We start from the raw sequence: 25,517 nt of genomic DNA, 5'->3' as shown, positions 1-25,517 counted from the left end.
TAGGTCCTTTTAGGGTGGTGTTTTTACATTTTTTTTTTTTTTTTTTTTGGTGTTCTAGCATTTTTTAATTCAAGATGGAGGATTGGAATATTTGATTGAATGCAGTTCGAGCAGCCCTTTGGAACCTTCTCTCATGGTTAGGAAGAAATAGAAGGGTGTTTCTCAATACGGAGAGGAATGTGGACAACATATGGCAGTTTGATAGTTACAGTTCTTGATTCGATGATATTTAGGTACACACATCCGATCCTCCTGAACATTTTTGGTAAACAAACGAGGACATTACTTTTTTTCATTGCCAGTTCAAGGCAGTCAAAGATCAAAGCCAGTGAAGAGCAGGCCTTCCCTCTCTTTCTCCCCTTCCATTCAAGGAGAGAAGTTCCACAATCAGATTAGTTTGGTACTTTCTTTCTGAATTCACTCTGGATATGAAATACATAGAAGTCTATTAGTCTGTTGTGGATATTAATACATGAAATGTGAAGAAAATGGCAATAAATGATATTCATACAAATTGTATTCATTTAAAGTGAATTAGTATGTGTTGTCATGCCTTTCTGAAGTGTTTATAGATGATCAAAATTTTGTTTAGTATTAATTTCTACCGTCTGGCTACATTTTTAGAGGGGTAAAAACTGTTCTTTAGTTAATAGTTCATAAGGCATCTATTACCTCGCCCCACAAGGTAATAGAGAGAAGCAGCAATTATACGTGAGGTGGAAGATTCAAATCTCTGACCTTTTGATTGGGAGGGCATGTTTTATGCTTGCTGAGCTATGCACATATTAGCTAGTGTATATATCAACTCGAGTATAACTCAATTGGTTAAGACATTACACATTTTTCATAAGACCGAAGAGTTCAAATAGGACAGAAAAAAAATTACCGTCCACATTAGGAAGAAAAGAACTCCCTATGAATGCATGTGTTTGAATGAATAATCTAAATTTTGTAGATCTAAACAAGTCCTATGATCATAGCTTCAGATTTAATGAACTTTCTTCAAAGCTTTAACCATCTGTCATTAAATGATCCAATATGAAAGAGAAGAAATTGAATTCCATTTAGAGAGAGAACAATACGTTGGCAATTAAATGGACTGTTAAAAACATAAAATCAGCAACCGTTAAGCTCTTCTGGCCATTACAAAAGTGGCTAAAGTTGAGTATAACTTTCATCAACAAAGTTCTTCAAAACAAAATAAAGAAGAAAAAACTCGATCAAATGGCCACTCTTATTGCTCCCAAGTACTTCTCTCCTGTTGAAGATGCTGAGAATATCAAGAACTCTTGTTTAGGTATCTCTAATCTCTTCTTATTTCATATGGGTATTGAAAAAAACAACACTTCTTGAAAGAAAATTGTTCAAAAATTCCTCTAAAAGCACTTGAATTACATAAAAATTAAGTACTTTTCGTGATCTATAAGAACTTTGGAAGGCTTTGCCAGAAGTGTTGATTGATGTATCAGAGATTTGTATATATTATGTTCATTGAAGGTTGGGGAACGGATGAGAAGGCCATAATCTCCATTTTAGGCCATAGAAATGCAACTCAAAGGAAGCTTATAAGGTTGGCTTATGAAGAAATCTATAATGAGGATCTCATTCATCAACTCAACTCTGAGCTTTCTGGAGATTTTGAGGTATGTTTATCTATATATATATATGCTTTTGTTGTGCTAAAGCTTTTGTAATGAATTTTGATGGATGAGTTTGAATATGTTATGGTACGGTAGAGCGCTATATCTCAGTGGACGCTTGATCCTGCTGATCGAGATGCCGTTTTGGCAAACAATGCATTGAAAGCGTCGACACCTGATTATCGTGTTATCGTCGAAATAGCATGTGTTCAATCTGCAGAAGATCTCTTGGCAGTAAAACGAGCTTATCGGTTTCGATTCAAACATTCCCTTGAGGAAGATGTTGCCTCTTCCACAACTGGGGATATCAGGAAAGTACGTCTTTAATTAAGCAAGTCGAGTTCTAAGTTGTGTAATATTTTCCTACCAAAAGTAGCTTATGAGATTACTAAATCGGGTTGTAACCGCCCTGGCTCACTGCTAGCAGATATTGTTTCCACACCCTTATAAAGGATGTTTCGTTCTCCTCCCCAACCGGATCCGGGAAAGGTTTTCACACCTTCTATTTCGTTCTCCTCCCCAACGGATGTGGGATCTCATAATTCACCCCCCTTCAGGGCCCAACATCCTTACTAGCACACCGCCTCGTGTCTACCCCCTTCATTCCTTTTTCCAATCAATGTGGGACCCTCACCAAATCCACCCCTTTCAGGGCCCAGTGTCCTTACTAGCACACCGCCTCGTGTCTACCTCCCTTCAGGGAACAACCTCCTCACTGGCACATCGCCCAATGTCTGACTCTGATACCATTTGTAATAGCCCAAGCCCACTTCTAGAAGATATTGTTCTCTTTGGGCTTTCCCTTTCGGGCTTCCCCTCAAGGTTTTTAAAACACGTATAGGGAAAGGTTTCCACACCCTTATAAAGGGTGTTTCATTCTCCTCCCCAACCGATGTGGGATCTTACAATGAGTTAAATTTTAAACGAACAAAAGGGTAGCTAGAAGAATCCTTGACGATCAACCTTTAAGACAAAAAAATTGTGATTGCAGCTTCTTGTGGCAATAGTGAGTGCCTACAGATATGAAGGCGATGAGATTGATGAAAACACTGCCATTTTCGAAGCAAACATTCTTCATGATGCAGTAAAAGGCAAAGCATTCAACCATGAAGAGATTATCAGAGTCTTTAGCACAAGAAGTAAGCCACAGCTCATTGCAACTCTCAATCGCTATAGAGATATCCATGCCACATCCATTACCAAGGTAAGAACAATATTACACTAAAATGGGTGAAATTCTATGTTTGTTTCATTATATGATTCTCACTATAATCCATGTGGGTTTTGATATTAAACTTCAGGGTTTGATGGGAGACTCAGCTGATGAGTATCTTGCTGCATTAAGAACTGTTATCAGATGCATTAGAGATCCAAAAAAGTACTATGCAAAGGTACATATTATCATCAATCAACACATTAACACATTTACAAAGTAACCAAATTTAATTGATTAGAAGTTAAATTGCTTGGAGTGGGGAATGAAGCATTCTTTGAAAGGGTGTGAAAACGTCTTCCTAAAAGACACATTTTAAAACTTTGAGGGGAAGCCCAAAGAGGACAATATCTGCTAGCGGTGGGTTTGGACTGTTATGTATGGTATTAGAGCCAGGCACCGAACGGTGTGATAGTGAGGATGTTGGGCTCCCAAGGGGGTGGATTGTGAGATCTCACATTGGTTGGAGAGGGGAATGAAACACTCCTTATAAGGGTGTGAAACCTCTCCCAAGTAGACGCATTTTAAAATCTTGAGGGGAAGACCAAAAAGGACAATATTTGCTAGCGGTGGGCTTGGGCTGTTACAAATGGTATTAGAGTCAGGCACCGAACGGTGTGCCAGCGAGGATGTTGGCCCCCAAGGGGATGGATTATGAGATCCTACATTGGTTGGAGAGGGGAACGAAGCATTCCTTATAAGGGTGTGGAAACCTCTCCCTAGCAAATATGTTTTAAAACCGTGAGGCTGACGATGATACATAATAGGCCAAAGCGAACAATATTTGCTAGTGGAGGATTTGAGTTGTTACATAAGCTGATCGTAATGACGTCAATAATGTAAGTTCGTCTTTCTTACATTGACACCTTGGTTTGAGGAAACTAAAACTCAACCTACTATTTTTAGGTTCTGCGAAATGCGATGAATGCAGTCGGGATCGACCAAGATGCTCTTAGCAGAGTGATTGTGACAAGAGCTGAGAAAGATTTGAAGGAGATTATGGAACTGTATTTGAAGAGAAACAATATATCTCTTGAGGAAGCTGTGAACAAAGACATAGGAGGAGACTACAAAGCATTTATTCTAGCACTTTTGGGCAGTGATGAACCTATGGACCTTAAGGATTAAGCTCTAAAATAGTTTCATTCATTTTTGTTTTGTTTCTCTACTTTTAGAATAAGTTTGATCAAACAACATAGGACACTTTGGATGAATTCTACGGTTATAATGGAAATTATTAATAAAAATTAGGTAGTACCAACTTCTAAGTCTTTTTTGGTTTTTTTTTTTTGCTCAACAATATTTAGGGTCGAAGAATTTAAACTTCTAACATCTTGGTCAACAATGCATGCTTCTAATATTTATTGTAATTTCTAAAATCTCAAATTTTAATATCATTCCCTTCTTCTCATCATTGTATCTTCTAGTGGTTGAAGGCTAACTCCCTCGTATAAAGATTTCTAATATCTCTAAGAAATCTTGGATCATTCCTACAGTTAAAGCGAGAAGGGTCTTATGGACTCGAAGGCATCTTTGTTCTTGTATGGATACAAAAATGTGGACCTAATTGCAAGAGCAGAGCTCGTTCAACCATAACGGTTAAATTGAAATGATGTTATGATATAACGCCTAAACAACGTTGATAGCAAAGATGAAGAGCTAACGCATGCCAAGGTTTGACAGGATAAACATTGATTGAACCCATCAGAGTTCTTTTGAACAATACTTCCCAATGGAAGTTTGGATCCCTTAATTTATGCACTTAAAAGAATTTCTTATGTACAGAAGAATTGAATTTCTGTGCCAAATGTATATCCCATATGAAGCAGAGAAGACAGAAATCAGCAGCAAAGCACATAATATGAAGCTACACAAGGAACAATTTCTATGTTGGTCCTTCACCTTTTGGAAACTCAAGCTTCCTGTGTCTGAAACACAAATGTGTCTTCTGTGAGACCCCCCTTGTCATGTGGAACAAGCTTCCTATGGATATCTCTACGACGTTTCAAACTAAGCAACGAAACTTCGACGCCCGTTCGGGCCTCGACAGCCAGCTGACTGGTTTTTGATCATTTACAGGCACTCCATAATGTTGCTTTAAGAAGATATGTGTATCAGATGGAAGAACGACTAGTATGATTCTTGTATTCTCAAGCATATTTCGTCCGAAGGCACGTCTTCATGATCACTATACTTCACTAGTTCGCCATTTCCACTGCAAAGTCGTGTCGATAACGAAGGGGAACCCGGGGAATGATTGCCTGCATATGTATTTGTAACACCAAGATTTTGCATCAACAGATTTAAATATCATTTTATGATGCAACATTAAGTTCTTCACACACCTCTAAAGGATGAGCTTCTTTCAAAATCTTTGGTTAGTTGCAGCAAGATGGTACCAGACAGCACAACAACAAAGCCACATATTTCAGATATGATTGTTCCTCCACTTTGGCCATCCCAATCCTGAAGTAAAAGATGTATTTTTCTAAGTACTAATATATTAAGCTTATGTATGAACGACTCGAGATAAGAGCGAATGAAATGAAGCGAAGATATTGTCCTAACTCCTAGCAGACTTCCTCATCAATCAGCTCAGATAACATCATGAATCCAAGTTCAGAAGAATCTAAGATCTTTAGAAATCGTTTCGTTTCGTTTGATATCGCATAAAATTTAAATAACTGTAGTGACAATCTCGACGCATGCTTCAGCTGTTCTTACACCATCTTACACACACAACTAGATTTTTCATACCTTGAACATTATGACACTTGCAAGGATTGTCAGTGTTGTAAACATAACGTAGTATATCGGCGAGACGATTGCAGTGTTGAATGTGTCGAGTGCCTGAAAAACACAAATAAGAGGCGTTTATTGATGTTTCGTCGATCGATTGTAAACCAACTTAGAGTAATTAACTCAATGAAGCAACAAAAAGTTGGAGGAGCATTATATCAACGGCTAGAGAAGAGTAATGCAAGGAGAACAAAAGCAAGGAGAACAAAAGCAAGGAGGACAGAATTCACACATGAACAATGTGTAAAACAAATAAGAAAAGAAACTAATATATTGATATCAACCATAATTGCAAACTGCCCGTTCTTGATGAGCTTCAGATGAGAACATATAGAATTTTATGTGCAAAGAATGAGCTTTTTTTGTTAGTTTCTACTCGCTTCTGATCCCATAAAACTACCCTCTAAGCCTACAACATCTGGGGTTGGAAAATATTAACATTTCAGCGTGAACTGAAGGGTTTGGAAGTGGCCATAGGTCTCCTCCATTAGCTTTGCTGTTGTTATTAACAAGAGTTCATGAGTAGATTATGACTTCCAGAGGCATTCATCAAATGGTTCCCTTGTCTACCTTTCTTTATTCATTGCTAACTGATTTCTTTCAGTTGCTTTCTTATGCATACGCTCTATTTTTGCTGGTTATGAAGTCTGCAGAGATGGAATTCATATCTACCATCTACAATTTTCCCACGTGATACTCCTACGTAGGAGACCTATAATGTGAGATCCCACGTTGGTTGGAGAGCAAAACGAAGTATTATTTATAAGAGTGTGGAAACCTCTCCCTAATAGACGTGTTTTAAAACCTTGAGGGGAAGCCTAGAAGAGAAAGCCCAAAACGGACAATATATGCTAGTGGTGGGCTTGGGCTGTTACAAATGGTATCAGAGCTAGACATCAGGCAATGTGCTAGCGAAGACGTTGGGTCCCCAAGGGGGGTGGATTGTGAGATCCCACATCGGTTGGAGAGTGAAACGAAGCATTCCTTATAAAGGTGTGGAAACCTCTCCCTAACAGACGCGCTTTAAACCTTCAAGGGGAAGCTCATAAGAGAAAGTCCAAAGAGAACAATATCTGCTAGCAGTGGGCTTAGGCTGTCACAAATGGTATTAGAGTCAGACACTAAGCAATGTGCCAACGAGGAGACTAAGCCCTGAAGGGGGGTGGACACGAGGCAGTGTGCCAGCAAGAATGTTGGGCCCCAAAGGGGGTTGGATTGGGGAGTCCCACATCAATTGGAGAAGGGAACTAGTGTCAGTGAGGACATTGGGCCCTGAAGGGGGGTGGATTGTGAGATCCTACATCATTCTTTACAAGGGTGTGGAAACCTCTCCCTAGTAGACGCGTTTTAAAAACCTTAAAGGGAAGTCCGAAAGGAAAACCCAATATCTTTCTTCATTTTGTGAGATAGAAAACTCAAACATGACTTTCAAAGTTAAGCAACCACATGCCAATCTAAGAACAATAAAAGAGTAGTAGAATTGGCAACCTTGTTGAGATAATTCATTTGAATAATGACGCAAGTTACAACCACCAACATGAAAAACCACGTCTCAGGGTAGATTAATTGGTTCTTCCCCTCAAAGGTCAATTTCAATGATGTCCCAAGGGCTTTAACACTCATCACCTGCAAATATTCAGGATGGAAGTCAATCATACACAAAATCAATTAACAAATGAGAATGCAAACCTTTTATCCTTTCAACATAGTTTTGGAAAATCATGTGTAGCGAAGCTTCTAAAACAAATAGTAACTAGTTGTAATAAGACAATTTAAATTAGACCATTGATTTTCGACGCCAACGTAAGCGTAGCTCCGTGGTTAAGGCATCTACTCCTTCCTTAAAGTTAGAAGTTCAAAGTCTAACGAGCACTTGTACTAAAAAAACGACCATTGAGCTATGCGTTTTGCACATAAGATGCAATAAGTTGTTTGCAAGATCAGTTGCAATTCATGCCACGCTATCAAACGTTTAAACGCGGTAGTTTGGAACAATGAAATGCATCATAATTCAACTAAACTCGACGCTCTGGTGAGACGAGACGTACCGAGAGGGAACCCATGAGCGAACAAATTCCGGTAAACACCAACACGTTGGTATGGCCACATCGCGGGGAAAAATAGATGGCAAGAATAAAAACCAATACAATCACAGAGCCCATATATAGCAAGAAGGCTGAAAAACAAAATAGTATTAATCAGCAATGAAGCTCACGTACGACAAGGTAACGAACAAAACGAAACGAGTCACGAGCTAGACGTTTAACCTGGCTGTGTTGCCATATTCCATATTTCCTGTACAGAAGTAATAGGACGCTCACTTGGAGCATGAACAACTATAATGACTGAGCCTGCTATACACATCACACACCCCAAAATTCCAAGCTTGTGCAACCTCTCCTTCAAGATAAAATGGGCCAACACAGCACTAGAAAATCCCATTCAGAGGACATCAGAGAAAACTCTGATAGCTAACATGGAGATAACTTCTAAACATAATTGAGAAAGAGCAAGCATAGCAGACACGAAATACCTGACGATTATGCTTAACGCACCGAGCGGCGTCACGAGAACTGCAGGGGCAAATGCATAAGCAATGAAGTTGGCAGCCTCACCAACAATCACTGGATTACAAACAATATGAACATTGATCAAATATGGAATTCAAAAGGGGCAAATGAATCATGTCCAGCAGATTACTAGAACTTTGAAGCAAAAATCAGCCAAATTTAAGTTCATCCATGAACACGGAGCACAATTTCAACATAGTCAAGAATCAAGATAAGAAAACATGTAAGAATCCATGATTATATGAACAACTTAAATGCAAAACAATCGAAGCCCCTTGAGAGGAAGAAAGAATATCTTACTTATAATCATGCCTATCCACCATAGAGGCTCCAAGAGGTAAGTATAGCCACCAACACCTGCAAAACGAAGAACAAAAACAAGGCCATCTGAATCAAAACAAGCCCCAGAAGAATCAACAAAGATAAAGCCTAAATCAAGTGCATTCATAATGAAAATCTTCACCAGCTCTGACCCCAGATGCTGCTGCTGCTCTTCTAAGCCCCTTTTTCTTGATAATAAAGCTTGCCCCTATGAACCCACTCGAGAGCAAAGCCAAAATAACGCCATTCAGATTGTCTTCACCAAAACCCATCACGAGAATTCGATCCTTCTTGTTCTTGTTCTTCGTTTCACCATCCAATTAATCACCCATTAGAACCGTATCTACGACCCAGAATAATACCATCATCATCATCATCTTCTTCTTCTTCTTCTTCTTCCTCTTCTTCTTCTTCTTCTTCCTCTTCTTCTTCTTCTTTCTCCAATATAATCCGTTTTCCTTTTGGTTTTTGCTGCGAAATACAGTAGTCACATCGACGATGCTCATAATCAATCATCAGTACAGACAATTGCGTTTTGTCGCGTTGAGGATGGAAATTGCCCAATGGGATCCACGCCACGCCGCACGGGATTGACGGACAAGAAAAACTAGTGAATATTTTCTATTAAAATGTATTGGGTAAGTAAGTAAGGGAAGTCATAATATAATATAATACAATCAAAGCCATACGATTAATTACCGTAAGGATCTTGACCTTCATCTTGAATATGAACAACTTTTGGTGGGGTTCTGAAATGAGAAGAATTCTTGGCCGACATCATCATCTATCAATTTTTGTGTGACCTAAACAAGCAAACTTTTTGTGTGTATTCATCGTTTGTGAGCATTGAACTGTTGACAGCGACGAGCCGTATGGAAGATGGAACAACTATTAGTGGCTTCAAATTCTTGTTCATTTTCATGAATGGAAAGTATAAGAAGATTGATTAACAAATTATGGCAAGTGGAAGAAATTAAAAAAAAAACACACACACCTTTTTGTAGAATGAACAATCATAAGCAATTAAATAAACCCAACTTAAAATTTTCATAAAATTAAAAACTGGGTGAGAATTTGTCTTTTGATTAACATTCATGAAAATGATTTTCGTAGTTGTGTGTTTATAATTTTAGAGGCTGGACAAAATATGAAACTAAGAACATTATCTTACGAGATGGAATACATTTCTTCCCATATAAGGTAGGTAGATGCGTAGTTTGTTTAAATGTTGTTTCTGGGACTTGAATGATATGACATCACTCTCTCCCTAGCTCCGAAGGACTTAGTTTATGATCAGATCATAAACAAATTGTTTATTAACTTATTGTACGCGAAAAAGAGTACAACTTTAGGTTTAGAGTGAGGTAACATAAAGTTAATGGATAAAAATTGATTAATTAAAGAATCTAATTAATTAATTTTATATCACTTGAACTTCACGTGATATTAATACTAAAAGTTCATTTAGTTGATTTTCTTATAAAAAATATTCAAAATACTTAAATAAAGATTTGACTCGGTGGTTCATTATATAAAATAACGATGGGATAAATTGCAATCACATAATAACGGTCCTTATCTAAAAGCTATCATTTAATCTTCATTGTAATAAATTCGAAGCTTTTTCAAGTAAATGAGTATAAATGTTTTCAATAATTATTTGGGAGCTCGAGGTTGATTTTGGATAGTTTTTAAATCAGGCATATGTAGTCTCTGTTAATAGAACCTTTGAGTTAAAGCTCGATCATCTCACTCTCAATTAAAGTTTTTCTCTATTCTTCTTCTTCTTCTTATCTTTAACATCAAAGCGAAGAGGGGTGAAAGAAGTCCGGAGCGAGTTTTTTTTGGAAAGTTTGAGACGGTACGAAAAAGGGTTATAGTTACGTGTGTTGAATTTTTTATGTTTGTTTGGTCTAAATATTGCTACAATCTTCAAATGCTAATGAGCTCCAAGAATATGAGTTTTGTCTCGTGTACAAAATCATAAATATAGAGAAGTTTTAGACGATGGTAAATAACAAAATAACAATAGGAAGGCTATTTGTACGAGCCAATTGGTTAGAAGACTGCCACCAAACTTAAAAGTCAAAAAGACATAAATAACATTAAAAAGAACAAAATAAAAAATAAATTAAAATTCGAAAGAAAGAGTAATCATACTTTTTAACAATTTTTTTAAACCCAGGGTTATTGTTAAAACGTGACTTAATACTTTCTTTAATTTAGATGATCCTAAAACATCGTCCGAACAATACTCTTAACGAATGTGGGCTATATTCGATTTTTCAATAGGTCGACTAAATATATATATATATATATAGAATCATGATAGTAGGTAGTTATATTATATATAAAAATAAATTATGTATATAATAAGTAGGTTTATGATGAGAAAATATTTGGAGCTATATGTGAAAAAGGCAAAAACCCTCTCTATGTCCTAACACATCACCAAATGTCAGCGAACATTTACAACAAATCGAATCCCTAAATCTTTGAGCCAAACGAAAAAACAAAAGGTTAGATGCCCAAAACGAATCTAAACCACAAACCTAACAGATAAAATAAAAGGCTCACCAAAATTTACACCAATTCTCTACTCGACAGCCCTAAAAAGTGGGAACAAGAATTCGTGATCGATGAAGTTCTTGATTATCAGAAAGAATTTACCTCCAAGGTGTAGTTTCTTTTCAACTTCATCAATTTTCTCGCAGCTTCACCATATGCTCCATGTTTCTCTGTTTCTTCTGCGTCGAATTCATCTCCCATTTTATCTAATCCATCTAAAGCAATACCTGCAGAACTAGGTCTGATCACGACCAGAGTCGCCGCCGTCATCACCGAGCCGGACGCTGGTAGGTCCAGCACCGGCACATGCCACATCTTCATGTGCAGATCTGGTATTACAGTCCTTTCTACTGGAGATTGATTCGAAGTGGAGGATTTCATCGAGTCTCTCAGTTCTTTGAGTTGTTTCTCCTCCATACAGAGTCTTCCTTGTTTTGTTGAATCGGTTATCACCACGCTCTGTAGCATCGGGAAATCGGCTACCATCTGTTTGACCAAATAATGTCTCATGGAAGCAGCGATTAGGGATGAAATCGTCCATACAATTCTTAGTTTAAGTTCTTCGTCTCCCAATTCCGTTTCCGAATCTGCTTCTACTACGCGTTCTTCTTCTGTTTCTTTGGCCTCTGAATCAGAATGAACAATCGATTTCCGCCGCAAAGACGACGCTCCAAGAACGACGCAACTCTTCAATTCAGCACCGAACTCGGCCTTCCACTTAAGCAAGGGACCACCGCCATGAATAGAGCCGATTTCATCGCCACAGCAAGGAAGTTCCATATGAACGAACTTAATTCCTCTAAATTCCTTCAACGCAACACTCGGCCAGTAGTACCAATCGCCAAATCCAGAACTCGGCGTCGAAGTACGAGTAATCACACGCCGAATAAAACGAAAAGGCGTAAACACAAACTTACGAACAAAAAACCTAATCAAGGAATTCGGCGGCGATCGACGACCGACTCTCGATTTCCGCTTCGAATCAAGTACAGGACGAGGAATCGCAAGAAAAACAGTCTCGGATTGCAAAATGAGAGAAGCGAATCGCTTGGAGACGGCAAGGCATCGAATAAGAGAACGAGCATCGATCAATTTGTTGAAGATGAGATGAAGAATCGCATCAGGAAGAAGATCAAAATAGTCTAAATCATCATCATCATCTTCTTCTTCTTCTTCATCTACAACTAGTTGTTGCTGTTCTTGACCTCGATTTCGTATTTCAAATTGATCCTTGATCGGATCCATGGACACAATGATCTCGATTCCGGATCTTGATCGTGGCTGTTGTTGGTATGGATTTGAGGCAAAAACGAGTGAAGATTTAAGGCATTAATTCGACGGTTTGTAGAGAGAGAAAAAGAGACTCCGTGGTTTTTGAGTTGTTCGTTTGACCATAGATTTGTAAGAACAGAGAAAAGACGCATACACTTCATATTTTGCTGACTCTGCAAAAGGTGCGACCATATCCCTTCCCCTTTTTTCTTTTTTCTTTTTTTTTTTAAAATTAAAAAAAATTAAATAGATAAGACTTTGTATTTATTTTATATTTTAATTAAAGTGTCGGTTAGAATATAATTCAAGTGGTTGCTCCAAGCTCGAGTTCGTAACGATATATATTTTTCTAAAGGTTTTATTCTCTTTCGATAAAGTAAAGATGCATATTGCTTAATTTCTAAGGTCGACCGTTTTTTTATTATTTTATTTTATTTATTAATATAACATTCAAATTTAAATTTGATCTATTTTTTTTTATTAAAATTAAATTTTTGAAATAATATTTGAATTTCTCTTTATGAAACTTATTTATTAAATTATAAATCGAGTAATTATATTCCAATTTCATTTATTGGAAAAAAAAAAGGCAAAAAAAATAATGTAATTTATATTTAATTAATAAATATTAAGGAATTAAAAAAAAACACTAAAATTAAGAAATTAAGGAAGGGTTGACAAAGTCAAACGTAGGAAACTTCGAAGAAAAGGGCAAAGCGTGGCGTATGCGGATTGGACATTCATGCATGTGTCTTGTTCTTCCAAAGTTGACTTCTTTCTTTTTTTGACCTTTTTTTAATACCACGTGGATTGTCCCTCTTATGATTACCATCTTACACAAACTATATATTAATTTTAAATAGTTATCCTAAATCGAAATATCGCTTTAAGTGTACACGGGTTGAGTTGGGTTGGAAAAATCTCTTGGACTAATTCAAAATTTTGAATTCGCTAGATTGGTGACTCGAACAATTCGAATAGAGTTTACAACCCTTTGTTGAAAAACTTAGAATAAGGTTATGGGTCAATAGTATTAACATTTTGGATTGGTTGGATCGGTGACCCGAATGATTCGAATAGGGTCCATAGCTATTTGTTGCAAGACTTGAAATGAATTACAAGTCGTGGTGTAAATGGACAAAAGTTATTGACCGAACAATATTGGTATTTTGGGTTAGTTGGATTGAAGACCCGAGTAATTTAAATAGAGTTTATAGTTCTTTGTTGTAAGGCTTGAATTGAATCACGAGTCGCAGTTGCTATAGATGGATATTTTAGATAGTAAAGGTATGACCCAATGATATTAGTATTTTAGATTAGTTGGATGGATGACTCGAGCAATTTAAATAGGGTTTACAGCCCTTCGAGCTAGGTTATGGGCCTATCATTGGGCCTTCTCTAAGTTGCTTAGAATCCCTATTAATATTGATTTTGCATGGGTGGGGTTAAATTGTGACCAAATATCATACGCCTCAATTTGGAAGACATTATTGGATTGATTGTTTGTTGGAATTATCAAATAATACAATGAAGATGAGAAGTCACGTCATGGGTATTTTAATTATTTTTTGTAATGACCCATATATTGCATGTGCAATGTTGTATTGTATTCTATGACTGTTATGCATGATAAAACGCATTTAAAACTGTGTTGAGACCGATTTCATACATGACATGATTGTTTCAATGAAAATAATTCCTTTGTGGTAATTGCACGTTGTGTGATCAAGTAGTTAGCCATTAAAGTCACTGTTCAAATTACACTCAATTTTGTTGCTTAGCTTCGTAAAGCGAATTAGAATATTGTTTTGGACATCATGAACGATCCATAGTTTTTGGGAACTAGACATCGACATATGAGTTGGATGATTAATGTATGTACGTGGCAGTTAGGGTCGAGTTAGATAATTCTAATCTAAGATAGGTCCGGAGTGAATAACTCTCCTTAATCTTTGAATAGGAAAAAAAAAAAACTGATGTCCTAATTTTTTTTAAAAAAATTTAAAAATATCTTTACAAGTAGTATTATATCCCCTTTTACTTTGTAAAAATAATTTAAAAAAATTCATACCGTTAATATATAAACAAAAACTGTCTATTGATATTTCATAAATGATCTCAAAATGTTTTTAATGTATTTTTAAAAGAACTACGAAAATTTCAAAAATTTTAAAAGTTAATTCAACATTTAAATTTTACAAAATATATATATATTTAGAAATTAAATTTATAATTTAACCTAAGTTACTTCAAAATCAAGTGGAAAATAAAGTTGATAATAATAATAATTAAAAAATAATAATAATAATAATGTTATGTAATGTGTGGCTCAAAATTAAGAAAAAAAATGAGAGAATGGTTGACACTCAAACGGGAACATTATCACGTTATCTTTGTTATATCTGTCTCAGCCTCAAGTTTCTTTTTTTTTTTTTCTGTTTATAAAATAATAATAATAATAATAAATAAATAAATAAAAAAAAGCAATTATATAACAGCAAGCAAACCTACCTTTAGTAGATATTATCCACTTTGACCCGTTCCATATTTTCGTCAGTCTCACAATTTTAAAATGCGTCTGTTATGGAGAGGGTCTAGTGCTATTCCGATCCGTGCTTCACACCATCCAGTGACTGACTTTAATAGCATTTATAACTGTTCAAGTCTATCGCTAATAGATATTTTCCACTTTGACCCGTTACATATCGTCGTTCACGATTTTAGAACACGTCTGTTAGGGAAAAGTTTTTACCCTTTTGTAAGAAAGAAAAAAAAAAGGGTGGAATGATAGGAGGTTGGGAGGCCATATAAAGGTCTGAAACGGATAAGAGATATAATTGAAGTGAAGAAGCAAAGGCAGCCATGCAAATAATGAAAGGAACATATTTGGTGTGGGTGACGCCTAAGTGGAGCTCACATCTTCCATTCTCTCTTATAACACACAAATTCCCACCTCTCTACTCTTCTTTGTCAGTTCCCACTTTCTCTCTGCTCCAACTTTCACGGAAATCATTCATTCTATTTCTCTCTCAAGGTTGCCTCTCTTTCTCTCTCTCTTTCTCTTTGTTCATCTTCATTTCATTTGGCTCTCTATTGCCTTTGAGTTCATTTTCTGGGTTTGCTGGCTCTGTTTCTTTGTTTATTTATGTACTGAATCTTCATTTTGTGTTGGGATACTAATTTTGAAAGTTGGGATCTGATTCTTAAGCTTGTTTAGACTTAATAGACACTTTTTTTTTTTTGTTGGGAAGTGTATGGATTAAACTTGTGATTTGGTGTTGAGTTTACTTGATGAAAACTTCATAATCCTCATTCAATAGCTTCGTGAAAAGAGCATTAGTTTCTGCTTCACGGTTTGTGTAACGCTCAAACCCACCGTTAGTAGATATTTGGCTTTTCCTTTCACCCAAGCTCACTACTAGCAGATATTGTCATTTAGGGTTTTCTTTTCACCCAAGCCCACCGCTATCCGATATTGTCTTCTCTAGGCTTTTCCTTTCGGGCTTCCTTGGTTTTTAAAATGCTTTTGCTAGAGGGAGTTTCCATACCCCTATAAAAGGTATTTCGTTCTCCCCAACCGATGTGGGATCTCACAATCTACCCCTCTTCGAGGCCCAGCGTCCTCGCTGGCACTCGTTCCTTTCTCCATTCGATGTAGGCCCCCATCAAATCCACTCCCTTTGAGGCCCAACGTCTTTGCTGACACATCGTTTCATATCCACCTCCCTTTGGGGCTCAGCCTCCTCGTTGGCACATTGCCCAATGTTTAACTCTGATATCATTCGTAACGGTTCAAACCCACCGCTAATAGATATTATCTTTTTTTAGCTTTCCTTTTCGGGTTTTCCCTCGAGGTTTTTAAAACGTGTCTGTTAGGGAGAGGTTTCCACACCCTTAAAAAAATGTTCCGTTTTCCTCTCTCCATGAGAATGAGTGCTATATAAGAAGGCAACACATCAACTAATATCCATAAATTACAAATTTAGTTTTTGAGTTTTGAAGTTGTGTTTTTAGACCTGGAACGTTTTGAATGTGATTTTTAGTTTGGAGACAAAATTTGTAATTTAAAATGACAATCCATTTCCAACTCTCAAAAGAGTAACTTCTCTACTATTGTGTAGCTGATAAGGGAGAGAACTTAGAGAAGGAAAAATGGATTATGTTTACGCACCTGGAAAAAACCATCTCTTTGTCCCGGGGCCGGTGAACATACCCGAACCCGTTCTGCGGGCAATGAACCGAAACAATGAGGATTATCGTTCTCCTGCTATTCCTGCAATGACAAAAACTCTTCTTGAGGATGTGAAAAAGATTTTCAAATCAACTGCTGGAACCACGTTTCTGATTCCCACTACAGGTAACTTACCTTCCCTTTGAAAACACTCACCAGAACAACAACAACAACGACAACAAAGTTGTATGTTGATCTTCATGTTTATGCCTCAGGTACTGGTGCTTGGGAAAGCGCTCTTACGAACACGCTTTCTCCTGGAGATAGGATTGTGTCCTTTCTGATTGGCCAGTTCAGCCTTCTCTGGATTGATCAGCAGCAGCGCCTCAACTTCAACGTCGATGTTGTGGAGAGTGATTGGGGCCAGGGTGCCAATCTTGATGTCCTGGAATCTAAGCTTGCATCTGATGGTGCACACACAATCAAGGCAATTTGCATTGTCCACAACGAGACAGCCACCGGTGTCACCAACGACCTGTCAAAAGTTCGGTTCCTACTCGGTAAGCAAGGAAGGAACAAAGAAAAAAGATCATGTTTTAAGAAAATCATACAAAAACATGAAAATTTAAAAAGCTTCTCACTGCCTTATGATCTATAATCTTCTGCTGAAAAACACAGATAAGTACAAGCATCCAGCTCTTTTACTAGTCGACGGAGTGTCTTCGATATGTGCACTTGATTTTCGGATGGATGAATGGGGAGTCGACGTCGCTTTAACCGGTTCCCAGAAGGCTCTGTCTCTCCCTACAGGAATTGGAATCATATGTGCCAGCCCCAAAGCATTAGAGGCATCCAAAAATTCAAAATCAGTGAAGGTCTTCTTTGACTGGAAAGACTATCTCAAGTTCTACAAACTAGGAACATACTGGCCATACACTCCTTCCATTCAGCTCTTGTATGGACTAAGAGCAGCTCTGGATCTACTTTTCGAGGAAGGTCTCGACAATGTGATCGCTCGACACAGCCGACTCGGCAAAGCAACAAGGTAAGGATACCAAAAGTGAGTTACCAGAAACTTCATTGCTCTGAGTTCTGAAATTGAAATGCAGGCTTGCTGTGGAGGCTTGGGGGTTGAAGAACTGTACACAAAAGGAGGAATGGTTCAGTGACACAGTGACTGCAGTGCTTGTTCCTTCTTACATTGATAGCTCAGAAATTGTGAGAAGGGCATGGAAAAGGTACAATTTGAGCTTGGGACTTGGCCTGAACAAAGTTGCTGGCAAAGTTTTCAGAATTGGACACCTTGGAAACCTTAATGAGGTAAACTACAGCTAACTAGCCTGCCTTTTGTCGAACTCGTTTTTGATATTTTTGAGAAGTTCATGGCAACAAAACGAATCGATCCATTGAGAAGATTTGTTGAGTTTTAACCATGTTTCATTGGGTTCTTATTATTTTCAGTTGCAACTGTTGGGATGTCTTGCTGGGGTGGAGATGATACTGAAGGATGTAGGGTACCCTGTTAAACTGGGGAGTGGAGTTGCTGCAGCTAGTGCATACTTGCAGAATAACATCCCTCTCATTCCTTCAAGGATTTAATGTATCTGCCATGCCCATATGTAATTAATTTCCATTCTCTTCACCACCAATTCTCTGTAAAAACATCTCAATATGCTACTTCTGTTATACATTTCAATTTACTCGGTTTGATTACCTTGGCAACTTACTACTAGATCTACCATGAAAAACTAACTTAAAAGAGTATATTTAAATTTTTAAATCTAAAGGTTCATGTTCACTTCCAGTAGATATTATCCATTTTAGACTTTCTCTATCAAGTTTTCTTTCAAGGTTTTTAAAATGCGTCTGCTAGGGATCGTTCTTTTCTCCAATCAATGAGGAACCCCCCAATCCATCCCCTTTAGAGCCTAGCGTCCTTGCTAGCACACTGCCTCGTGTCCATATCGGTTGGGGAGGAGAACAAAACATTCTTTATGAGGGTGTGAAACCTCTCCCTAGCATACGCGTTTTAAAAACCTTGAGGAGAATCCCAAAAGGAAAAACCCAAAGATGACAATATTTGTTAGCGTTGGGCTTGGGCGGTTACAAATGGTATCAGAACCAGATATCAGACGATGTACCAACGAGGAAGCTGAGCCCCGAAGGGGGGTGGGACAAAAGGCAGTGTGCCAGCAAGGACGCTGGCCCCAAAGGGGGTGAATTACAAGGTCCCACATCGATTGAAGAAGGGAATGAGTGATAGCGAGAATGCTGGGCTCAGAAGGGATGGATTGTGAGATCCCACATCCGTTGGGGAGGAGAAGGAAGCATTCTTGATAAGGATGTGAAAATCTCTCCCTATCATATGCGTTTTAAAAACCTTAAGGGTAAACCTGAATGAGAAAGCTCAGAGAAGACAATGTCGGTTAGCCGTGGGCTTGGGCTATTACATTAAAGGTATTAAAGAAATAGAAACGTTTGAAATGGGAGGAGTATTTATTTTTTTGAAAATGTAAGAGTATTTCAAGAATAGTTCTATTAATTTAACTAAATTTCAATGATGTAGTTAAAATATTCATCTCCATTCAAATATTCAGTCTGCATAAATTCGAGTAATCAAGTATACAAACCACAATATCCATATTATCATCTTAGCTTCAAACAACTTTTTCACTTGATTACACCAATTTTCCGGCTTGGGTTGATCCAGAATCCAGAATCCTATTTCTCCAGAACCTCAAACCCCAATGAGACACACACAAAAAACGGTTCTTGTCTTTTTATCCTTCTGCCTTCCCTTCAGCTCTCTTCCATTTTCAATCAACAAGTGATAAAGAGCTTTCGCTCCAGTCTCTGCAATTTCATATCAGAAATTTGTTCAATTCAATTTGGATGAAACCAAACTTCACACCCATCTCTTCCCCCTCCCTTTACAGGTAATGGGTTAATTCAATTGATTCTATACTAGGGTCTTCTTCTTTTGTTTAACTTGAGCTTCTCTAATCTATTTTGCTTGCTTATGCTTCAGAAGATTGGCTGTTCTTTTCTCCAGATTGGTATTTTTCTCTGTTATAGTGTATGTGTAAGAACAGGGATGGTTTCTGCTGTGTTTGTTGCAACTAAAACTTTTTCTCCCCTGTTCTTCTGTGAGTTATGAAATTATGAGCCTTTTTCAGGGCATTTGAGTAAATTAAATTTAAATTGATTGAATTAAGATAATTAAGTTTTTTTTTTTTGGGTTAAAATTTTATGGTTTTTATGGTATTTATTTATTTATTCCAAGTTTAGATGTCCTAAGGCCATTCTCCAAGTTCTTCTAAATCTTTCTTAAATGGAAACTAATTTGAAATTTGATTGAATTTCTGGAATCAAAAAATGCACAAAAGAGAAATAAAAATCTAATGCATCCCCATACCTTCTCCCTCATGTTCAAGTCGCAGACGTCGACGACGAGCCCTTCTGGCGACGTTGACGACGTAGTGAAGACATGTCCCATGTACAGCATGTGACTGGTTTGGTAGCTCTCTCCCCTCGTGCATGACGCTTGTGCATTTTTTGTCTGTCTATCTTGGCTCTCCACTTTTCCTATCACTTATTTTCTTGTTTTACTTTTTCAGTTCTGAACTCATAGACAGATTTTGAAACATACAAAATCTATTTTGAATTTGTCATTAAACTTTTATATTACATTTAGGGAAGTGAGAGAGAGAGAGAGAGAGAGAGAAGCAAATCTCAAGTGAATAATTTACAGTAAATGGAGGAGAGAGAGAGAGAGATACGTGGGGGAACCAAATCACTGTGTTGCAGCTCTGAATAGTTCACTCCACTTCTGAGGATCATTCCCTGGACCCTCCCCCTGCAAAAGTTTCGAAGTTTTATTACTTTTTCAAAAGAGAGATAGAGAGATCTAACAAGAATCGACTAGTTGTAGCTTTCTATTTTTTGTTTTCAAAACTATTTTTAACAACAATAATCAGATGATTTGTAAAGCAATACAAACGAACAGTCTTATTTGTTCTAAAAATTATTTATGAAAATACAATAAAGGGGAAGAAGCAAGAGAAATGGCTTTTTAGAAATAATTATTCAACCAAGTTTTAAATTTGTTTATAAACCAGTTCTCAAAGAAGCTTTTATTCTCATAAACTGCAGCTATCTTGGAAGCTCACCTCAACTGAGTTAATTTCGTACGCCTGTCCTTCAGTGAAATCAATGTCCAGAGCCTGTATGCAAGCTTCAGCAACCACAATCCTGCTGGCCTCTCCAACAAGTTTGTCACCTGAGACCCACGAGAGGGAAAAAGAACGACATAATTTCAATGTGAACTCGAATATGTTAACTAACAAGAAAGGAATGAGAATATAATGACAAAAATGGAAAAAGATACTAATTGAAAATTGTATTAACATGTGTATACGATTGTAAATTTTCATACCTGGCTACTCACTTTAAAACTTTTTTTTTTTTGTTTTAAATTTTGGACCCGTTTTATAAACAATTTTGTCCTTGAAATTTATGCTTGTTTTATACCAATTTCTTTACTACAATTTTCACCTTTCTCAAAGAAACATTTAAATTCTTTATCATATTCCAAAAATAGATTGCATGTTTTTAAAAACTGCATTTCTTTTTTAGTTTTCCTAACTTGGCTGAAATTTTGAAGTTAGAAAATAGATAACCATAAGTTTAGTTTTCAAAAATAAAAAACCAAATAGTAATCAATCAGGTTATCTTATTTTCATTGTAAGTGATTAGAATTATGGAAAAGTATAGAAACAAGGCCATAGGATTAATCACTGGTAAAAAAGATTAAGGATAACGAAACTAACGGGTTCTCATACACCACATTCTATAGTGGCAATGCAACATTTGTCATTTTTACAAATTCTATAAAGTCGTACCTTGACCAAGGAGGACAGCACGCCGTTGCCCTGCTGTAGCTTTGAGCAAAGTATTAAGATCATATGAGGTGTATGGTCCATCAGTCAACCTACCAGCTCTGGAACACACAATTTTGTACATAAAAGAGAGAGTGGGTGCTCAAGGTTGAAAAACAGAGTTACATGTCTAGAGTAAACAAAAAAAAAAAGGTTATCTCAGGTAAAATAAGAAGCTCATGCCAACTACACATACCTGATTATTGTAAAGGGAAGACCTGAGTCACGAAGAAAATCCTCCCCTTGCCTTTTGTATTTGAGAACACCAAAAAGGTTCATAATGCTAGGAAAAAATGAAACCAATTAGTGGATTGAAAGCATAGTTTGTAAAGGAGTCAAAGAAACAAATGCAGTCACAGACTCGTCTGCTTCCTATACCAAGTTGTAAACACGATAACAATAAAAGGTAAATGTGTGTATTCAAGCCTCGTGCTGATTGCTGAGAAATATAAATAATAAACCATCGAAGTTTATGCTGCATGATTATCAGTCTGATTATCCTTTTGGTATTTAGACGCAGTATGTATTTACTGTTTAGTATTAGGAGCAATGAGGTGATACAGATACGCAACATAAAATTGATACTTGTCTGCAGATGTCAATATAGTTGAACATTCTGAAGAAACAAAGATCAGTTTGACGAACTAGAGAACACATCCATAGAGTCTATGGTTATAAGAGATGACAAATTTTAGTGATGCAGGTTATGCATTTTAGAAGAAACACTTTTAGCATGGACTCTAATAAACCAATCTTTATTATTTCCTAGAAGAATTATTCTCGACAGTGAAAAGAGTGACCTACCTCCATGGCAATTCATTGAATTTGGTTACACCTATTGATGAAACAAGAACTACTCTTTTTACTGATCGAGGAAGTGCTGATATAAGGTTTCTCACACCCTCCCAATCTACAGTCATAAGTTCATAGTCAGAAAGTGCCGAGAAGCATAGGTATAATAATAGGTGTGTTAGTGTGCTTACGAGTATTCGAAGATATGCAACTATAAATCTAGAGAATGGAAACAAAAACATTGTCCGATGTTTATATTGATTTCAACAAAGATCTATAGGTCTAAGTTTCTAGCCAAAACGCCAAAATGTAGCATCAAAACGCCAAAATGTAGCATCTGATATCAACAGTATAATCCTAACCTACTCGTTCAGGAGTGTTATCCCCATCCCATCGCTTTGAAGGGAAGGCTGTTGTTCCTGTGCAGCAAATCACATGCGTGACACCCTAATAGATGATTATCAGACAAATAAAAAAAGACATATTAAATTTATAAACAATTGATACTACCAAAAGTGTTCAGTTATAATATTTTAAAATAAGAAAGAACAATAAAAATCATATCTATCATAGAGTTCTATGAAGAGAGAGAGAAAAAAACTAAAATCAACAATTACAATCCAAAACGGGGACTACTTAATCTATTCCAATATAATTCAAAAAGGAATCTGAAAAAAAATATATATACATATAAATCTGTAACAAAAGTGCGATAAAAAAAAAAAAAAGTAAAGTCTACGGTAATAATAGACGAGGGATCCAACTGTTAAGTCCAAGATCATAGCCCAACGCTAGCCTTCTTGAGAATGCGAGAACAACATGCCAATAGTATGGTTTATTATTTAGGTTCATATTTATTTCAATCTAATTTATATTGTAATTTTTGGTTTCTAGCTTGTTCTTATTATAATAACAATAACCATAATCATTAATATTTTAACTTCAGGTTCACAATTATTTCAATCTAATTTATATTGTAATTTTTGGCTTCTAGCTTGATCTTATTATAATAACAATAACAATAATTATTAAAATTTTAACTTTTAGTTTTTCGTCATTATCTATTTCAAAATTTGCATATAAAGAACCATGGAACCTTCACCTATCCCCACAATGGAATGACATTGTGTACCTTGAATATAAACACTCGTGGCTTTACTTTTGGTTTCCCCACAAAACCATATACCAATGAAAATAATTGTCCTCGGTTATATACCTATGATCAATCTCTTCCTAGTGAATGTGGGATTATGTTTGCACTCCTAACATGATACTTCCCTCTACATGAGTAAAGAGGCAATCTTCCCTCCTCGCTTAATAAAAGTACGTTTCTCTCTTTCCCTTGGTTTTGTATCTCCATAGACAGGAGGAAAGAGCCATTTTTCACTATTCATGAGGAACAAGAGTTCATCCCATGCCAAAAGTCTGATTCCTCATGAGAGAAGCTAGGGAGAAGAGAACAAACAGTACAATTTCAAGCAAGGTTAGTGTCAATATGAAAAGATTGAAAGTGGCTAAAAGCTGATAATTATAGGCAGTACAGCCGTGCCAAAGGGGTGCCCGTGAAGAATCAAATGAGTTAAGGAGTTTTTCTACAATTAAAGCATTGTTAAGGAATTTGATACAGATACAACATGGTAAGGTCATGTAATGTAATCTAATTGAGATCACAAACCTCAAATATAGATGGATCTAGGTCTTCTGGGTTCCTTGTATCACCTTTGCGTACCTGTCAAATTTAAAACTCTCTGTAACAACAAAGACTACTTGAGAGTATGGTGAAACTTTTAAAAATCAACATATTTTCCAGACCACATAGGGCAATGAATAAGAAGTTGCATCAAACATTCTAACTTGTTCCTAATCACATTAATGGAAATAGAAATTGAAGCCAATCGATTAAAGTGACACAATAGCCTTTTAGATCCCAAGTCCACTCTCTATATGCTATACTCAACCGAGCAAAATGGGACACGAAACCATTATCTTCCGTGCCATGACCATGCACAACTAAGAGAGATCATAATACCTGTAACATATCTTCGTCCTGTTCACCAAATAATGTAGTTGCTTTCTCGGGATCTCGCAGTAACAGGCGTAATTTGACATTCCGGTCAAGCAAAGCTGCTGCCACCAACTGTCCTATAAAAGAAAGTGAAAACATCAAACCAAGCACATAAATCACCTAGCGGACAAAACAAATCCTCCAATATAGATCGTTGATTACTAGGGCATAATCTCACCATGCAATAACTAGCAAGAATAACAGCTAAAAACTTTACCAAAATCACCACAACCTTCCTCACTAAGAACTACAACCGATACACTCAATTTTAAAAGATTCATGACGAGATTAACATTAAACTAACTACCTAACACTACCTGATTCAGTTTAACTTAATCAATTCATCATGTACGTCCATATATATTCTACGGAAAAATGCAGAGGAGAATTCAGATAGAACATACCGACGCCTCCGGAAGCGCCGACGACAAGGACGAGTTTAGAAGATGCAACAGGATCAGTTTTCGACTCGCGGATCGACTCTGAACTTGGAGATTGAACAACTTCCTGATTGATAACACGAATGGCTGCGGATCGTCCTCTACAGTTTGAAATGCTCTTCCGGATTTGGTTATCGGAAAACGAACACAACGGGTGAAGGCCAAAGAGAGGAACTCTTTGAAATGTTTTGTGAAAATTACCAAGTGGAAGATGAAATTCCGGGATGAACGAGAGAGAGAGATTAGAAGCCATTGATGAGAACTGAGAAAACAAGCAGCAAGAGCAAGAGTGAAGAAGAAACTGATTACCTGAAAATTAATAGGATGACTATGAAATTTACATAAATGCTAAAAATAGTGTAATTATTATTGAAATTAATAACAATAACCTGATTTAAATTCTAAATTGTAAAAGTAATTCTAATTTAATGGTAATCATACCCATAAAATTAATCTCTCTTAATTAGTTAATACCAGACTCTAACGGTGAGATCTTATATACGAAAATGAAGCAGCGAAAATAAGGGTTTGGAAACCTTTTCTTAACAGATGCCTTTTTAAAATTGTGAGACTGACGACGATGATACGTAACGGGCCAAATCGGACAATATCTACTAGTGGTGAACTTGAACTGTTTCAAATGATATCAAAGCCAGACATCGAGCGGTGTGCTATAGAGAACGCTGGCTCCCAAGGGAGATCTCGGTTGGTGAGGAGAACGAAGCATTC

At 36.8% G+C, this 25,517-nt stretch overlaps 6 protein-coding genes across 9 annotated transcripts in view; 3 read left to right on the top strand and 3 right to left on the bottom strand.

Moving 5' to 3' along the window:
• LOC111435309 (integrator complex subunit 3) overlaps positions 1 to 534 on the top strand; it is a 5,575-nt gene extending 5,041 nt beyond the window's left edge. For 2 of the 3 annotated variants that reach the window (XM_023072762.1, XM_023072777.1), the window contains exon 5: positions 59 to 534. The gene's annotated coding sequence lies outside the window, so the exon portion shown is untranslated. The remainder of the gene's footprint in view (positions 1 to 58) is intronic. The other variant, XM_023072770.1, reaches the window with a different exon arrangement.
• Positions 535 to 664: 130 nt separating this feature from the next.
• On the top strand, positions 665 to 4,093 carry LOC111435446 (annexin D8). Its single transcript, XM_023072821.1, has 6 exons — positions 665 to 1,297; positions 1,498 to 1,643; positions 1,737 to 1,955; positions 2,632 to 2,844; positions 2,942 to 3,031; positions 3,760 to 4,093. Exons 1-6 carry the CDS (start codon positions 1,225 to 1,227, stop codon positions 3,979 to 3,981), a joined length of 963 nt encoding a protein of 320 aa, XP_022928589.1. The 5' UTR covers positions 665 to 1,224; the 3' UTR covers positions 3,982 to 4,093.
• A 424-nt stretch (positions 4,094 to 4,517) lies between these two features.
• On the bottom strand, positions 4,518 to 9,136 carry LOC111435368 (probable magnesium transporter NIPA6). Of its 2 annotated transcripts, none has more exons than XM_023072813.1 (9): positions 8,686 to 9,136; positions 8,523 to 8,579; positions 8,186 to 8,276; positions 7,920 to 8,080; positions 7,701 to 7,828; positions 7,141 to 7,278; positions 5,611 to 5,703; positions 5,199 to 5,319; positions 4,518 to 5,114 (listed from the first exon to the last, which is right to left on the bottom strand). In XM_023072813.1, exons 1-9 carry the CDS (start codon positions 8,813 to 8,815, stop codon positions 4,984 to 4,986), a joined length of 1,050 nt encoding a protein of 349 aa, XP_022928581.1. In that variant the 5' UTR covers positions 8,816 to 9,136; the 3' UTR covers positions 4,518 to 4,983. The 2 variants fall into 2 exon arrangements, with proteins under 2 accessions (XP_022928581.1, XP_022928582.1); XM_023072814.1 differs by having other exon boundaries at positions 8,696 to 8,779.
• A 1,760-nt stretch (positions 9,137 to 10,896) lies between these two features.
• LOC111435352 (F-box protein At4g18380-like) lies at positions 10,897 to 12,555 on the bottom strand. The gene has a single exon (XM_023072812.1). It carries the CDS (start codon positions 12,354 to 12,356, stop codon positions 11,199 to 11,201), a length of 1,158 nt encoding a protein of 385 aa, XP_022928580.1. The 5' UTR covers positions 12,357 to 12,555; the 3' UTR covers positions 10,897 to 11,198.
• Positions 12,556 to 15,268: 2,713 nt separating this feature from the next.
• On the top strand, positions 15,269 to 18,276 carry LOC111435339 (serine--glyoxylate aminotransferase). The gene is made up of 6 exons (XM_023072809.1): positions 15,269 to 15,417; positions 16,505 to 16,740; positions 16,830 to 17,114; positions 17,233 to 17,599; positions 17,664 to 17,874; positions 18,016 to 18,276. The coding sequence occupies exons 2-6, from the start codon at positions 16,536 to 16,538 to the stop codon at positions 18,151 to 18,153; spliced, it is 1,206 nt and encodes a 401-aa protein (XP_022928577.1). The 5' UTR covers positions 15,269 to 15,417; positions 16,505 to 16,535; the 3' UTR covers positions 18,154 to 18,276.
• Positions 18,277 to 19,367: 1,091 nt separating this feature from the next.
• On the bottom strand, positions 19,368 to 25,098 carry LOC111435394 (uncharacterized protein At2g37660, chloroplastic). The gene is made up of 10 exons (XM_023072815.1): positions 24,753 to 25,098; positions 24,313 to 24,425; positions 23,959 to 24,012; positions 22,646 to 22,730; positions 22,296 to 22,401; positions 21,688 to 21,774; positions 21,456 to 21,553; positions 20,724 to 20,833; positions 19,970 to 20,410; positions 19,368 to 19,407 (listed from the first exon to the last, which is right to left on the bottom strand). The coding sequence occupies exons 1-9, from the start codon at positions 25,039 to 25,041 to the stop codon at positions 20,348 to 20,350; spliced, it is 1,005 nt and encodes a 334-aa protein (XP_022928583.1). The 5' UTR covers positions 25,042 to 25,098; the 3' UTR covers positions 19,368 to 19,407; positions 19,970 to 20,347.
• Between the last annotated feature and the right edge of the window lie 419 nt (positions 25,099 to 25,517).

Source organism: Cucurbita moschata, unplaced genomic scaffold (genome assembly GCF_002738365.1).
Source record: "Cucurbita moschata cultivar Rifu unplaced genomic scaffold, Cmos_1.0 Cmo_Scf00003, whole genome shotgun sequence".
Taxonomy (NCBI): Eukaryota; Viridiplantae; Streptophyta; class Magnoliopsida; order Cucurbitales; family Cucurbitaceae; genus Cucurbita; species Cucurbita moschata.
Note: the sequence above shows the minus strand (reverse complement) of the source record. Positions and strands in the feature narration are given on the sequence as shown.

Coding starts and splice junctions, on each gene's coding strand:
- LOC111435446 (XM_023072821.1), top strand. CDS start 1,225: ATGGCCACTCTTATTGCTCCCAAGTACTTCTCTCCTGTTGAAGATGCT. Junction 1,644..1,736: donor AGCTTTCTGGAGATTTTGAG/GTATGTTTATCT, acceptor ATGGTACGGTAG/AGCGCTATATCTCAGTGGAC. Junction 2,845..2,941: donor ATGCCACATCCATTACCAAG/GTAAGAACAATA, acceptor ATTAAACTTCAG/GGTTTGATGGGAGACTCAGC.
- LOC111435368 (XM_023072813.1), bottom strand. CDS start 8,815: ATGGGTTTTGGTGAAGACAATCTGAATGGCGTTATTTTGGCTTTGCTC. Junction 8,277..8,522: donor GTGGATAGGCATGATTATAA/GTAAGATATTCT, acceptor TTTGTAATCCAG/TGATTGTTGGTGAGGCTGCC. Junction 5,115..5,198: donor AAGAAGCTCATCCTTTAGAG/GTGTGTGAAGAA, acceptor ATACATATGCAG/GCAATCATTCCCCGGGTTCC.
- LOC111435352 (XM_023072812.1), bottom strand. CDS start 12,356: ATGGATCCGATCAAGGATCAATTTGAAATACGAAATCGAGGTCAAGAA.
- LOC111435339 (XM_023072809.1), top strand. CDS start 16,536: ATGGATTATGTTTACGCACCTGGAAAAAACCATCTCTTTGTCCCGGGG. Junction 17,600..17,663: donor CGACTCGGCAAAGCAACAAG/GTAAGGATACCA, acceptor ATTGAAATGCAG/GCTTGCTGTGGAGGCTTGGG. Junction 17,875..18,015: donor ACCTTGGAAACCTTAATGAG/GTAAACTACAGC, acceptor TATTATTTTCAG/TTGCAACTGTTGGGATGTCT.
- LOC111435394 (XM_023072815.1), bottom strand. CDS start 25,041: ATGGCTTCTAATCTCTCTCTCTCGTTCATCCCGGAATTTCATCTTCCA. Junction 20,834..21,455: donor TGCTGTCCTCCTTGGTCAAG/GTACGACTTTAT, acceptor CGTGGGTCTCAG/GTGACAAACTTGTTGGAGAG. Junction 20,411..20,723: donor ACGAAATTAACTCAGTTGAG/GTGAGCTTCCAA, acceptor AAACTTTTGCAG/GGGGAGGGTCCAGGGAATGA.